The 14508-nt window shown below is 45.0% G+C and overlaps 7 protein-coding genes and 2 non-coding genes across 9 annotated transcripts; 4 read left to right on the forward strand and 5 right to left on the reverse strand.

Annotated features, from left to right (window-relative positions):
* Window positions 1–4: 4 nt before the first annotated feature.
* J056_003785 (Nudix hydrolase 1) lies at window positions 5–528 on the forward strand (the record flags this gene model as incomplete). Its single annotated transcript, XM_009269001.1, has 3 exons — window positions 5–98; window positions 145–188; window positions 235–528. 3 exons carry the CDS (start codon window positions 5–7, stop codon window positions 526–528), a joined length of 432 nt encoding a protein of 143 aa, XP_009267276.1.
* Window positions 529–557: 29 nt separating this feature from the next.
* J056_003786 (putative tRNA pseudouridine synthase 4) lies at window positions 558–1727 on the reverse strand (the record flags this gene model as incomplete). The annotated part of the gene is made up of 2 exons (XM_009269002.1): window positions 558–1182; window positions 1231–1727. 2 exons carry the CDS (start codon window positions 1725–1727, stop codon window positions 558–560), a joined length of 1122 nt encoding a protein of 373 aa, XP_009267277.1.
* Window positions 1728–1754: 27 nt separating this feature from the next.
* Window positions 1755–3687, forward strand: J056_003787 (V-type proton ATPase catalytic subunit A; the record flags this gene model as incomplete). Its single annotated transcript, XM_009269003.1, has 3 exons — window positions 1755–2863; window positions 2916–3600; window positions 3652–3687. 3 exons carry the CDS (start codon window positions 1755–1757, stop codon window positions 3685–3687), a joined length of 1830 nt encoding a protein of 609 aa, XP_009267278.1.
* A 397-nt stretch (window positions 3688–4084) lies between these two features.
* On the reverse strand, window positions 4085–4157 carry J056_004986. Its single transcript has one exon. It is a non-coding gene; the product is annotated as a tRNA-Ala (tRNA).
* Window positions 4158–4635: 478 nt separating this feature from the next.
* Window positions 4636–4743, reverse strand: J056_004985. Its single transcript has one exon. It is a non-coding gene; the product is annotated as a tRNA-Leu (tRNA).
* A 545-nt stretch (window positions 4744–5288) lies between these two features.
* J056_003788 (Vacuolar integral membrane protein) lies at window positions 5289–6230 on the forward strand (the record flags this gene model as incomplete). The annotated part of the gene is made up of 2 exons (XM_009269004.1): window positions 5289–6061; window positions 6110–6230. The coding sequence occupies 2 exons, from the start codon at window positions 5289–5291 to the stop codon at window positions 6228–6230; spliced, it is 894 nt and encodes a 297-aa protein (XP_009267279.1).
* Window positions 6231–6558: 328 nt separating this feature from the next.
* J056_003789 (Vacuolar calcium ion transporter) lies at window positions 6559–8228 on the reverse strand (the record flags this gene model as incomplete). Its single annotated transcript, XM_009269005.1, has 2 exons — window positions 6559–6800; window positions 6848–8228. 2 exons carry the CDS (start codon window positions 8226–8228, stop codon window positions 6559–6561), a joined length of 1623 nt encoding a protein of 540 aa, XP_009267280.1.
* Window positions 8229–8335: 107 nt separating this feature from the next.
* J056_003790 (Beta-glucan synthesis-associated protein KRE6) lies at window positions 8336–10495 on the reverse strand (the record flags this gene model as incomplete). Its single annotated transcript, XM_009269006.1, has 9 exons — window positions 8336–8408; window positions 8456–8751; window positions 8797–9360; window positions 9407–9908; window positions 9957–10049; window positions 10101–10108; window positions 10158–10217; window positions 10266–10367; window positions 10421–10495. The coding sequence occupies 9 exons, from the start codon at window positions 10493–10495 to the stop codon at window positions 8336–8338; spliced, it is 1773 nt and encodes a 590-aa protein (XP_009267281.1).
* Window positions 10496–11022: 527 nt separating this feature from the next.
* J056_003791 (ATP-dependent RNA helicase mtr4) lies at window positions 11023–14429 on the forward strand (the record flags this gene model as incomplete). The annotated part of the gene is made up of 4 exons (XM_009269007.1): window positions 11023–11661; window positions 11709–12509; window positions 12559–12642; window positions 12690–14429. 4 exons carry the CDS (start codon window positions 11023–11025, stop codon window positions 14427–14429), a joined length of 3264 nt encoding a protein of 1087 aa, XP_009267282.1.
* Window positions 14430–14508: the final 79 nt, after the last annotated feature.

Genomic DNA, 14508 nt, shown 5'->3' on the forward strand with positions numbered 1-14508 from the left:
CACTATGATCAAAGTTGGTATCGGATGCTTTCTACTCAATCAACACAATCAGATTCTTATCGGTAAGAGGATCAATTCAATTGGCCATGGAACACTCGGTATATCCACACACACCGTCTATTTCTCATCTCACACACCCAACAGCACTCCCTGGTGGTCACCTCGAGTACGGCGAATCATTTGAGCAGGTTGTTCTTCCCCGTTCCTGTCTTTTTCCCGCTTACTCCCGATCAGTGTGCCGCGCGCGAAGTTGAGGAGGAAACTTCTCTTAAACCTTCTTCAATTTCCCATTGGAAACTCGGAACCACCGTAGGAAGCCTCACCGAGTCAGAGCATTACGTCACCATCTTCATGATTGCAAAGCAAGCAACTGAAACACCTCTCGTGCCTTTAAACGCTGAACCAGAAAAATGCGAGGGTTGGTCCTGGATCGACTGGGAAGATCTCAAAACCCTACCACCAAGTAGACTATTCAAGCCGCTGAATGTGCTCATCGAGGAAAGAAGTTCATTTCGTCCGTGCATTTGAATGGATTTAATGTATTGATATCCGCTTATCTATATATCAGTTTTTATCACGCTAATGAGCCTTTGCTCCCATTCTGCAAGTTCACCCTCCTTGTATTCGTCGGTCTTCTCTGCCAATGCCTTTTCAAACACACTCCAATCAATCACATTCTTACCAGTGGACAAACCACCATCTTCCATCGAAGCTTGAGGGAGTGCAAACTCCCCTTGTCGCGTTCTCGTCAGCTCAACGACGTGAGCTGATGATCCGAGTGCTTTACCGAGATCGTGAACAATCGATCTGACATATGTACCTCCTGATACTGTCATACGCAATTTGAAAGCTTTTGGTCCTTCTGTTGTTTCTGCACGTAGAGCGTTGTCTATCTTCTCTTCATCACTTTTGTCTTCATTCAGTTGGCTATTACTATCACTCTTTTCTACACTCTGATCGTCACTGTGGCTTACGAACTCTTGTGCTTTCTGTGCAGCCACCTTATCTTCATGGCTCAATTCATTTGTTGGGTATATGAAACTGTGTTTGTCTCCAGGGATAAAATCTTCAAGAGTGAGCGAATGTATGGTGCATTTTCTGCTCTCAACTGGCTTTGGTGGTACTTCACCTGCTCTAGCATACTCGAACAACCTCTTTCCTTCAATTTTGATAGCCGAGAATCTTAAATCGACAGGCTAAGCAGAAGAATCGCGTGAGAGGATCACTCACATCGGCGGCAGCTGATCAATTTCACCTCTAAAGCCTTCCAGAGCTTTCTCAATGTCGGCTTTTGTAATATGCTGCCACGGTGATTTAGATACGACGGCACCTTTAGAGTCGTACGAGTCTGTCTCGCATCCCAGCAATCCAATAGCAGTGTATTCCTTAGAGCAATTCAACAGATCCGCTAGCTTCTTAGTACCCTTATTCAAACCAACGACAAGCACACCGTCAGCGAGTGGGTCAAGCGTACCACCCTGACCAACTTTGACGGCGAATCCACCGATACCACGTCCACCGCCACCTTTACTCTTGCGCCACTTATTGCCCTTCTTTTTCTTGTCAGATGGCAGTGGCGGTGGAGCGTCTTCTGAAGGCTTGAACAGCTGCGAGTAACCAAAGAGCGGCTTGATAGAATCTAAAAGGGCCATAGAAGTTGGACCAGATGGTTTATTCACAGCAAATAACCCAGAAAGCGGGTAATGTATTGACTGCGTTTTCGGCATGAGCGTATAACTTAAACCTAAACAGCCATGAGCAGAGATTTAAATAAAATTAAAGATGAGGAACGCGAATCAAATCTCGGATCCGTTTATGGCGTTTCTGGTCCCGTCGTCATCGCACAAGGACTCGATGGCGTGGCTATGTACGAACTGATTAGAGTCGGTCATGACGAACTTATTGGTGAAGTTATTAGAATTGAAGGCAGATTGGCTATTGCTCAGATTTATGAGGAGACTTCCGGTTTGACAGTTGGTGATCCTGTCCTCCGCACTGGAAAGCCTTTATCTGTAGAGCTTGGCCCTGGATTAATGTCCAACATCTATGACGGTATTCAGAGACCTTTAAAGGGCATTAGGGAGAAATCTCAATCCATTTATATCCCACGTGGTATAAACACCGATGCTCTCGACCGCGGTGTTCAATGGGACTTCAATCCATCTGTCTCTGTCGGTGATCACTTGTCTGGCGGTGATATTTACGGCAGTGTTTACGAAAACTCTCTGCTCAACGACCACAAGATGATGCTTGGTCCACGTTCACTCGGTACTGTCACTCATATCGCTGAGAAGGGCGCATATAACGTCGACGACGTCGTCCTCGAAACTGAATTCGAGGGCAAGAAATCCAACCACACCATGGCACAACTCTGGCCAGTCAGAGCTCCACGTCCAGTCACCGAGAAACTCACTGCGAACAACCCCCTTCTCACCGGTCAACGTATTCTCGACTCTCTCTTCCCATGTGTTCAAGGTGGTACAACTGCCATTCCCGGTGCTTTTGGTTGTGGCAAGACTGTCATTTCACAAGCTCTGTCCAAGTTCTCCAACTCAGACATCATCGTATACGTCGGTTGTGGTGAGCGCGGTAACGAGATGGCTGAAGTCCTGCTCGAATTCCCTGAACTCACTATCGAAGTCAACGGTCGTGAAGAGCCAATCATGAAACGTACTTCACTCGTCGCTAACACCTCCAACATGCCCGTCGCAGCTCGTGAAGCTTCCATTTACACGGGTATCACCATCTCTGAATACTTTAGAGATCAAGGTAAAAACGTTGCAATGATGGCTGACTCTACTTCTCGCTGGGCTGAAGCGTTGCGTGAAATTTCAGGTAGATTAGCTGAAATGCCTGCTGACTCGTGAGTTGTCTTTATTGATGATAATGGGGTTATATACTCACCACAATTCCAGCGGTTACCCTGCTTACCTCGGTGGTAAATTGGCTTCCTTCTATGAGAGAGCTGGTCGTGTCAGTACTCTTGGATCACCAAACAGAGAAGGGTCAGTTTCTATCGTCGGTGCTGTCTCTCCGCCAGGTGGTGATTTCTCTGATCCTGTTACATCATCTACCCTTGGTATCGTACAAGTGTTCTGGGGTTTGGACAAGAAGCTCGCACAGAGAAAACATTTCCCCTCTGTTAACTGGAACGTATCCTACTCAAAATACACCAACGTTCTTGAACCATACTACGAAGATAATGCACCTGGTTTCATAGATTTACGTTCAAAAGCTAAATCTATCTTACAAAAGGAGGAGGATTTGGCAGAAATCGTTCAGTTGGTCGGTAAGAGTGCCTTGGGTGAGAATGACAAGGTTACACTTGAATTGGCTAGAATGTTGAAAGATGACTTTTTACAACAAAACGGTATGAGTGAATACGATCGCTTCTGTCCTTTCTACAAAACAGCTGGTATGCTTGACAATTTTATTGCTTTCAATGAAGCCGCACAAAATGCAATCGTCGAAGGTGATCTTACTTATAACAATATCAAAGACGGTGTCTCCGATGTTATGTTTAAACTCTCTCAAATGAAATTTGAGTCACCATCTCAAGGTAAAGAGGATATTACCGGCAAGTTTGATCAACTTAATACCGTGAGTTGATGTATTTTTTAAAGATAAGCATTAGCTAACCACTAGTCACAGGAAATTCAAGAGAGATTTAGACAGTTGATCGAGTAAATTAGTCATGTTTTCTTTTTGTTATTAATCATTTTATCCATTGTAGAACTTTGTCTTTGATGTGTTTAAACTTGTGAGACTGTGAATTCAACATGCACAACGTGTTAATAATACAGCAAAATGCATACGAAAAAGAACTCATAAGAAAAAGTTGACGGTGGGGCACGATACAATGTAGATTTTGGAACAGATTGTGTCATTTCAAGTCGACAACCCTTCCACACCGAATTTTACATTTGTATGTGAGAGAAGATAAGGGGATAATAATAACAAAACTGGTTAATATTATGAAAACACAAAATATTAAAGCACACTAAAGCATGATTGATGAGTTGAATAAAATTAAGTGTGGATTGCTAAAATATGCAAAAAGATACTCTGAAATGATCAGAGTCATTGGAGATGCCCGGAATTGAACCGGGGACCTCTTCCATGCTAAGAAAGCGCCATAACCACTAGACTACATCCCCTGTTGATGCAAGCATATTATGCTGTAATCACATGATACTCCTGTTGACATCTCCCTTGAAAATCACACTCAGCTGCCATTCAATCACCCGTTTTAAATATCAATCATACTCGCAACCCCAACTCGCTTCTCACTTTAGTGCACTTACATCCTTCTCTCCCCTAATTGAGGTTTGGCAAAGACACTTTAATCATCAAATCTTTAGCAGTAAAAAGCGCATCTTGAAGCAAATTTGTGATTTATGGTAAGATAAAAGCTTTAAATTACCATCAAATAATCGCAATACCCCTTTGTAAGAAAGAAAACGGGATGATCTCTAACTCTCTTCGTTAAAGTTGTGTAGATATAAATATTCACGCTCTTCCTTACCAACTTCTCCCCATCAACGAATTACACCGTCGAATAAAATCTACCTAAACAGTCATGGATCAGGGTTGGAGAAATCAAAAATAGATGATGCCAAAAGAAAAGCAAAAGGATGGTGAGACTGGGATTCGAACCCAGGATGCATAAAGCATTGACAGTCCCAATCTAATTGGAAAGCTCTTTGCTTGAAATCAACGGAATAACCACTATCCGACCTCACCATTGTACTAAGTTGAACATGACATTTCTGTGTCCTGTGTAACAAATAAAGCTTACACTTTTTGATCGGAGATCTCCGGAGATATGGGGCGACGTCATAGGTTGGAGTCTGAAAGATTCATTATCTTCCGAATCAAGTTCGTGTCAGCATCTCCTAAAGTTTTCTTGCTGAAAGAGACGTCCGCCTGATGTTAAAGCTGAGGCGAGTTTAGAAAATAGATGCTAGTAGTTATCTCCTTGCGAGAAACATTCAGACCAATGGGATATTCTGAAACTTTTGCAAGAAATAAATTCCATTCTCGTATTCATTCATAGATAGCCGGTCCATCCTGCCGAGAAGGGCATTGTGCACATGACTGCGCTCGTGGAGCAAGACGAGAGGAGAATTGTTAGAGAAACAAGCCTTGATAGGCTAAAGTTACCTGCGCAATCTACACTCTCACGTCATTGATATGACTCCGCAACAACCTTATCTATGATCTTCATTAGTGAACGACCAAGGGTATTTTACGAAGAAAGAAAAGAAACAACGCTGTTTATCACAAGCATGAACTCCCATAGCGAAATATTTGGATACCTAAGTGTCCTGAGCTGGTTATGCGCTCAGCTCCCACAAGTGTACAAAAACCACAAACTGAAGACGATAGAAGGGCTGAGCGTGGAATTCATCATAACATGGCTCATAGGAGATCTTCTCAACCTCCTGGGATGTATATATACGAATCAGCTGCCATTCCAAGTCGCTTTATCATTATGGTTCATCTTGGTCGATTTGGCGCTCACTGGGCAATATCTCCAGTATCGCAATTACCAGGACGATAGAGGCAGGTCGACGACGAGGATGATTACGCACAGGCAGACTGTCTCACTTTCCATTAACCGGGTGTCTGATCGCAGCGCGAGTGTGAAGCCGCCAGTAACGCTGAAACGATCACGGAGGTCACAGACGCACTCAGTAAGAAGAGCGGAAAACAGCAGGAGTCGCACCTTTGCCAGTCTGGTCGCGCTCGGATTAACGGTAGGTGTCGGCGCTGCACCCACCCTTCCTCTCCCGTCTATCTCAGCAAAAGGTCTCGTTAGTGACGACCTCGCCATCATCATTGGCAAGCTGTCGTCGTGGGCTTGTGTAACGTTCTACTTGAGCAGCAGGATGCCGCAGATTTACTATAATTATCAACGTAAATCTGTTGAGGGTCTTTCTGTCTTCCTCTTCTTGTTCGCTTTGTTGGGAAACTCTTTTTATACCATGTCGATACTGTCATCGCCACGATTTCAGCAGTCCCATCCTCAAGCCATGAAATATTTGCTTGAATCGTTACCGTGAGTAAACTTTTTGTCGTCATTTTTAGTCTTATACGCAACTAATAGCTTCCTGATCGGATCAGTCGGTACCATCGTTTTTGATGTCATTATTCTTCTCCAAGTTCAAATGTACAAAGACAAGCCCCAGAACACAAGCGGGGAGCGGCAACCATTACTAGACAGTTGAGTCATTGTTAATTCGACGCTTTATCGCGCCACGAAAGTAATAATCTGTAGTAACAAAGTTGTATGAAAGTTTCTAAATATTATATGTATTATACGAGAGATATGTATAACAAAGCGAAAGCTAGAACGACAACGAGAACAAGACTATGACTGACCTTAAAGCAAGTCAGACGCGTTGGAAGAAGTTAAAGAAGTCAAGAAAATCTTGCGACTGACGAAGAACTAGTTAAATTTACATTTCATTTCATTATTGTAATCTTTTCGTTTCGTTCGTAAAAGAGAATCATAGCAGTGCATTTAAATGCGTTTGAATCTGCGCTAAACACTCCTCAAGCAACACATCTAATAAGCTCAAAAGTGTCTTGCTTGGGGAAATACCAAAACACCAAAGCGATAATAAAGTAACTTCCGAAAAGTACGCATCCGCTAAGCCAGTGACTTCTTCCATCCTCAATAGCGAACCTGGCGAGGAGGACGGAGAGGAAGAGAGTCATAGTTTCCATAGGCTCGAACACCAGAGTAAGTGGTTTGGAAATAATCCAAGAAAGAAGGACGACGAGTGGAATAACGACTGTTTGATTTGTTAGTCAGACTACTTAAAATTGCAAAGACACCCACATATTGCTATCTGTACAGTAGATCCTAAAGCCACTGCCAAAGCCAGCTCTTGTTTACCTTTAGCTGCAGCGATGACAGCTGTAGCGTGCTCCGCGGCGTTGCCGACAATAGGCAAAATAATGAGCGAAATCCACTCCTTGGACGCGCTAGTGTTTTCAGATATGCCCTGTATCGAGTCTACGAGAGCCTCGCATGTGAAGTAGAGCAGTATGGTAGTGATAACGAGAATAGCTATACTCGTCCATACATTCAATCTCGGCTGTTCTACCTGACGCTTACTGAATGAGCGCGGAGTATCGCTTTGTGTAGAAGAGAAATAATTAGATGTTGAGGTCGCCAAAGGGGTAGCAATGATAGGCGCAGTACGTGCTCTTTTAAGTTGCGGTCTTTTGAAGCCAGCTTCAAGGTCGTCTGAAATAGATGTTGAGCGGGAATAGTCTTGGGGTTGCTCTTGTTTATTTGCGTTAGAATTTGCGTTTGCTTGTAAGTTTGCGTGTATATCTGCTTTTGATGAATTAGTTTGGTTCGCTGAAGATTTTGGATTTAGTGGAACATCTTCATCATCGTCAATGGTATCCAGAAACTCTTCTTGATGGGTATAGAACACAAATGCCATGTAGCATAAGTAGATAACAATGAGAATAACAGAAGTACCTCGAGACATTTGCAAGATGAAAGTTTGTTCAGAATCAGGGTCATCTGGAAATTTATCACCGAGGATGGTATGGAACGCAAGAGGAACCATCAGAGACATTACTGAGAGCATCAAAAGACTCGTATTTATCGAGGCCGGGAGTTGTTTGAATGACTGTTGACTAAATTTTATCCCACCGGCCAGGAAAGACATTCCGAGAACGAGAAGGATATTGGAGAGGAGACCACCCAATAACGAAGACTGAACAATGCTTATTTCACATCTTACCAAAGCTAGAATCGCAATGATTATTTCCACCAGATTGCCTAATGTAGCGTTGAGTAAACCACCGAGTGGCACTGAAGTTCGAAGTGCGACTTCTTCGGTGGCAAAAGAGAGCAAAGCAGCCAAAGGAACGACTCCGAGGATTGAAGTCACAAAAGTGCCAATGTCTGATATATGTACTTGATGCAGTGCCCAACTGATCGGGGCAGACAGGAGAAGAAGGTTGAGCCAGCTGTAGCAGACAGCGTTTCTAATGCTCATGATAAACCCCGGAGATGGTGCTAAAGGATATGGCGGGGTTACGAACGCGTGAAACGTTAGCGGTCTGCGAAAAGGCGAATCGATGAAACGACTCGGCGGTTTCAAGTCGTCGTCGTCTGCGCTTGATTTCTCTTGTATTGAACCGCTGCCACTGGTTGAGTTGTCTTCTCGTTTTATGTTCTTGAAAATGTTGGCGATCATGAACGTGTGTGACTGAAGGGAGAGCAATTAGCGCGACAAAGATATCCACAGATTTACGGCCTAAATATAAAATATGAAAATATTAATGAAATTAAGTATTCTACAATTTAGCATTCTCCTAGGAAGCTATTCTTTGGGAATTGTTTACCATAGTCGTCGACAAATGTCGTCATATTTGGACTGTTTCATTTTTATTAAAAGCGCTCAATTTGGAATATCTCACTCACTTCTGATAGGCCTCTTTGAAGTGCTCTATGTAATCTGCAGTTGGTCGATTCTTCGGGTCGCAGCCCACGTTTACCTCTCCTTCTGGCTGATACACCCTCACCCAATCCACGTACATGATCGCTGGGAAAACGAGCTCCTCAAAGTCGACATCACCAAAGTTCTTTGAAATACCGAGATTGAGGATGATATACATTGGTTCTTCGCTGATTGGTCGCTGTCCTATCTGAGACACAGGGTCAGCTCCCATTGCGCTCCCAAACAAAGTCCAAGTCTCCTCTCCATCTGATGCCCATGTCTACACTGACTAAGAATACAGTCATATGACTTGGAAGGTACTCACCACGTGTCCGTCAGGTCCGCCTGAAAATTCTACGCCGTATTCGGAAAAGCAGCTGCCGTTAGGTGTAGGATTTTCTCCACTGTAACAAGCCTGATTTGTCGTTGCCAGACTCGAAGTAGCTTGTTGGAAAACACCGCCGAGGTAAACATTTATTTCAGCCTCATCGTTGTGGAATTCGTACGTTGTGCCTTGTTTATCAATAAACTCATAGTTAGCATTGAAAGGTGCCCACTGCGCACTCTGCGAAACTTGTCCTGTTCTTGACGCTATTTCAACCTGTGCTTCAAACACATCAATCTCAGGAGCAGCCCTGCCGACAAACTCCCCTGTCTTGCTGTCTATAGGACCAGGATGATACTCGCCTGGACAAGTGCATCTTGACAGACGCTGCCCGGGAAGGAAAGAAAGCGCACCTTCGTGGTACTTGCTACCGACTTCTTTATTAGCGACAGTAGCGGGTACACCGTCGTATGTCTGGTTAGCGACGGTGCCGACGTCGCACGTGTCATATGAGTATGGCCAAAGACCCTCGAGAGAAGCACCGTACGCGGCTCTGCCGAGATTCTGCAAATACCTTAGCAACGTGCGTCGTGAAAATCTTACTACTCACCCCCATGGTCCAAAATGCCGGCCAAAGCCCCCAGACATCGCTTGTACCAGGCAAAGCAATACTAGCTACCAAATACGCGTTGTTTGAGTAACAGAACTTGTTCCACGATGTTATCATACCACCCGCATAATCCAGATCGTGTGTCTCTCTCTCATCCAAAGTAATTGCGAGCTTGCCCTCTGTGGTTGTGATCTGCTTTGGAGAATACCATTCCAAGTTGTTCGTGCCCCAGTAGTGCAGATCGACGGCTTCCCAGTATGGGTCTTCGCCTGGATAAAATGTACGGCCGTCTACGTTGAACTCATCAGAAAACACCAAAACCTGCGGCTTTCCATCGAAGCTCGTGCGACGATGTGCTGATTGGGGGGTGTCGGAGTCTATCATGCCGAAATTGATAGCGAATTCGGGAATCTGTCCGGTAGCATTGACTCCGCCTAAGCCGTAAGAGCCGCCTTGCTCAGGATCTCGCTTTCTGAAAGCTTCTAGGAGTGGGTAACCAGCGCTGTTGTCGCTGGTGAGGTTTTACTATCTTGTAGAGAAGCAAACTCACAACAACATCAACAGTGCAGCTGTAATGAGGGAAACGCAGCCGAGGTTCATTATACCTCTGAGAGTAAACGCATGGCCCGATCTGTCTAATTTTCTGTTGATTTGGGTGTTAGATGGTGTCTGAGTGTTTATCCGTACAGCGCACCTAGCTGTCTTTTGAGCGTGTCAGCAGGTACACGCGCGTTGATTTCCCCGCACTTACACCGGGATCATGCATGTCATCGTCATCTTCCGCGGAGGTGTGATCGATGCTCCACCATTCCTACATAGTATGTTTAGAGTAGTCCGATGCCTCTAGCAACCTGCTCACAGGATCGGGTGAGGCAGAGTATGGAGCGGGACTAATCGCTGTCGGATTTGGAGTGATACTGTTGGACCGGCTAGAAAGACTAGATGGAGAGCGACCCATGGCCTGCCAGGTAGCATATGAGAACTAATCGATTATTTCGCCACGACAACTCCCACCTTGATCTCCTCCGAAGCTACATCTGAGACTCTGACAGACCTCTTTGGCCAATTGATTGCGTTGAGGAATCCCATTTGGATGTGTTGTATCTGCTTTGTGGTTAGTGGTTGCGATCGTGTGCTCGGTGGCAGAATCGCTTCGATAAGTTAAATCCAGTTATTCATTCTCGATTCGCATTTAGATTTGGTATGAAGACGCGTCTGCGCATCTTTAACAAGGCACGCAAGCTTTAGAGAGCGTGAAAGTAGCTGGCGGATGTGCGGTGAGATTTAAAGGCTATAAATCAGCCATACTTCCGCTCCCGCTTCATAGCCTGTCCAGTGATGAAAGGTCGTTGATATCGTCACATCAGATAAGCTGGAGTCCTTGACAAGTAGAGATTACATATACATATATATTACGAGATTATTGTTGTCTGCTGATTTGTATGCATCTTCGACTCTATTTCATCTCCGCACAAGCAGCTATACATGGACAAACAAGATATGCACAATTTAAATAGAATTTACACGAATGACTCTGATATATACACGCCTACGCAGCCGCATCTCTCGTCTACAAACCCCACTCTCTCTTGATCCCATACTTCCATCAGTTAGAAATGGAAGAAGACTTGTTCGACGTCTTTGATGGCCCATCCGAGCCAGTGGAACTGAGCACGAGCGCGTCCAAAAGAGCCCACTCAGAAGACTCCGATGGAGATTCGAAGAAGACCAAGATCCATGATGACGAGAAGTCCAAATCTGTATCTAAGCCAGCAGGAGGTGAAGGAGCTGCAGCACCAGGCGTAGCACCATCGGATGCTGCATCAAACACACAAAAACCCAACGCAGACGACATTTACGATAGAAACCAAGAACCAGTGCCTGTAGAATTAGCAGACGAAGTGGAGACGGAAGCGACCCGTGAAGTGGCAGCAGCAGCAGGCTTATCGGGCAGTGTAGAAGATGGTGATGCAGCTGGTCAGATCTCCCTCAATCACCAGGTTAGGCATAGGGTTGCCCTGCCTCCCAACTACCCATATGTGCCTATCTCGCAACACGTACCCGCCGAAGAACCCGCAAGAGCTTATCCGTTTACCCTCGATCCATTCCAGCGCGTATCGGTCAATTCGATAGAGAGAGACGAGTCCGTCCTTGTCTCAGCTCACACTAGTGCCGGTAAGACGGTTGTTGCAGAGTATGCCATTGCGCAGTGTTTGAAGAGAGGCGAGAGAGTTGTATACACCTCTCCAATCAAGGTGGGTGTAAATTTCAGGTATGAGTGACGCTCTAACGCACATTTCAGGCACTCTCCAACCAGAAATATCGTGAAATGTTGGCAGACTTTGGTGATGTCGGTCTCATGACTGGTGATGTCACCATCAATCCTTCAGCAAGTTGCTTGGTCATGACGACTGAAATTCTAAGATCAATGCTGTACAGAGGCTCAGAGATAATGCGCGAGGTATCCTGGGTTATATTCGACGAGATTCACTACATGCGTGACAAAGAGAGAGGTGTAGTCTGGGAAGAGACTATTATTCTCCTCCCACACAAGGTCAGATATGTTTTCTTATCAGCGACAATCCCCAACGCACACGAATTCGCTGCGTGGGTGTGTCACACGCACAATCAACCAGTGCACGTCGTATACACCAACTACAGACCCACTCCTCTGCAGCACTACCTCTTCCCGGCTGGCGGAGAGGGCATACATCTCGTCGTCGATGAGAAAGGTCAGTTTAGAGAGGAGAACTTTGTCAAGGCAATGGGTGCGCTCATGGATGCCGGCGGTGAAGCCCCCGCTGATGCTGCAAAGGGCGGTAAGAATGGAAAGAAGGGCGCGAAGAAGGGCGCTGGCAATAAAGATCAGTCTGATATTTACAAGATTGTTAAGATGATTATGATGAGGAATTACAATCCCGTTATCGTCTTCGCGTTTAGTAAGAGAGAGTGTGAAAACCTTGCGTTGCAGATGTCGAAATTGGAGTTCAACAGTGATCAAGAACGTGATATGGTCAGCAAGGTCTTCAACAATGCCATAGCTAATCTCAATGATGAGGATAAGAATTTACCTCAGATTCAGCAGATATTGCCGTTGTTGAGAGTGAGTGGGGTGTCTTTGTTTGAGGCACACATCTAATCACACACCACAGCGTGGAATCGGTATTCATCACGGTGGTCTTCTTCCAATCCTGAAAGAAACAATTGAAATTCTGTTCCAAGAGGGTCTTTTGAAGGTGTGTTTGAATAGTTGAAAAATGCTTCTCTGACGCAACAAACACAGGTGCTATTCGCAACTGAGACTTTCTCTATCGGGTTGAATATGCCTGCAAAGACAGTAGTATTCACCAACGTCCGCAAATTTGACGGCAGGGATTTCAGAACCTTAACAGGGGGTGAATATATCCAAATGTCAGGCCGTGCAGGTAGAAGAGGGCTTGATGACAGGGGAATAGTTATAATGATGTGTGACGAGAAGCTCGAGCCAACAAACGCGAAAGGAATGGTGAAAGGAGAAGCCGATAGACTGGATTCGGCGTTCCACCTCGGGTATAACATGATACTCAATCTAATGCGCGTCGAGGGTATTTCACCTGAGTATATGCTCAACCGTTGTTTCTACCAGCACCAACAAACGCAGTCTGTCCCCCAGCTCGAGAAAGAGTTAAAGGAGATGGAAGCACAGCGAGATGAACTCGTCGTGCCTGAAGAGGGGGCTATTACGGAATACTACAACCTCAAAAAGCAACTGGAAGATTTTAGCAGTGATATACGCCAAGCGCAGAACCTGCCAACTTACGCACTGCCGTTCCTCCAGCCTGGTAGACTAGTTAAAGTGAAGCACCACGAGATGAATTTCGGCTGGGGTGTTGTTGTGAATTACAACAAGCGAGTTGGACCAGCCAAAAAACCACTACCAGTGGACACCAAACCACAGGACACATATATAGTAGATGTGCTGCTCAATTGTGCAGCTGGATCTAGTGTACCGAAAGACCGCAACTCGAATAACGCAGACCAATCTCTCACTTTCAGACCATGTGCTGCTGGAGAAAAGGGTGAAGCTATGGTAGTGCCAGTGTTACTGTCGACGTTGGATGGTGTGAGCCATATCAGACTATTCCTTCCAAAGGACCTCAGACCAGCTCAAGCAAAGGAGCAGGCGTACAAGAGTGTGCGAGAGGTCCAGAAGCGTTTCCCGAAAGGTGTCGCCATGCTCGACCCTGTTGAGAATATGAATATCAAGGATGAAGGCTTTACCAAGTTGATTAACAGAGTAGCAATCCTCGAGAAGAAGCTCAAGGAGAACAAGCTATACTCTGACGAACGCCTTGAAGGGATATACGCTAGTTATGAGAATAAATTGAACCTGATCAATAAAGTTAAGGAGACTAAGAAGAGGATACAGACTACGCAAGATGTGATACAGCTGGATGAACTTAAGTGTCGCAAAAGAGTGCTTAGGAGACTTGGGTTTACTTCCCAGGCAGATGTTATAGAAATGAAGGGTAGAGTGGCATGTGAGATTAGTACTGGGGATGAATTGCTCCTGACGGAGATGATATTTAATGGTGTTTTCAATCAACTCTCACCCGAACAATCTGCAGCCGTTCTTTCATGTTTCGTGTTTGATGAAAAGTCAGAGGCTAATCAGACACTCGACAATGATTTGAAAGCACCTCTACATATTCTGCAAGAAGGTGCTAGGAGAATAGCCAAGATATCGTTGGAATCAAAGTTGTCATTTGATGAGGAGGTCTACGTACGATCATTTAAGGTGGAGTTAATGAACGTAGTTATGGAGTGGTGTAAAGGCAAGTCATTCGCGCATTTATGCACACTCACGGATGTGTTCGAGGGATCCATCATTAGAGCTTTCAGGAGATTGCAAGAACTTCTCAGACAAATGTCGTCAGCAGCTAATGCTATTGGTAACAACGACCTTAAGGAGAAGTTTGATAAGGCACTCGAGTTGGTCGATAGGCCAAATTCAGTTGTCTCGTGTCAGTCGCTGTATCTTTAGGTGTTAAAAATAATGCATGGAGATTTGTTTAAAGATTGCGTGTGTATGGTATGTATTATAAAGTGAATACAATGCGTGT

The sequence above is a fragment of the Wallemia ichthyophaga genome (assembly GCF_000400465.1).
Source record: "Wallemia ichthyophaga EXF-994 unplaced genomic scaffold scaffold5, whole genome shotgun sequence".
Classification (NCBI taxonomy): Eukaryota; Fungi; Basidiomycota; class Wallemiomycetes; order Wallemiales; family Wallemiaceae; genus Wallemia; species Wallemia ichthyophaga.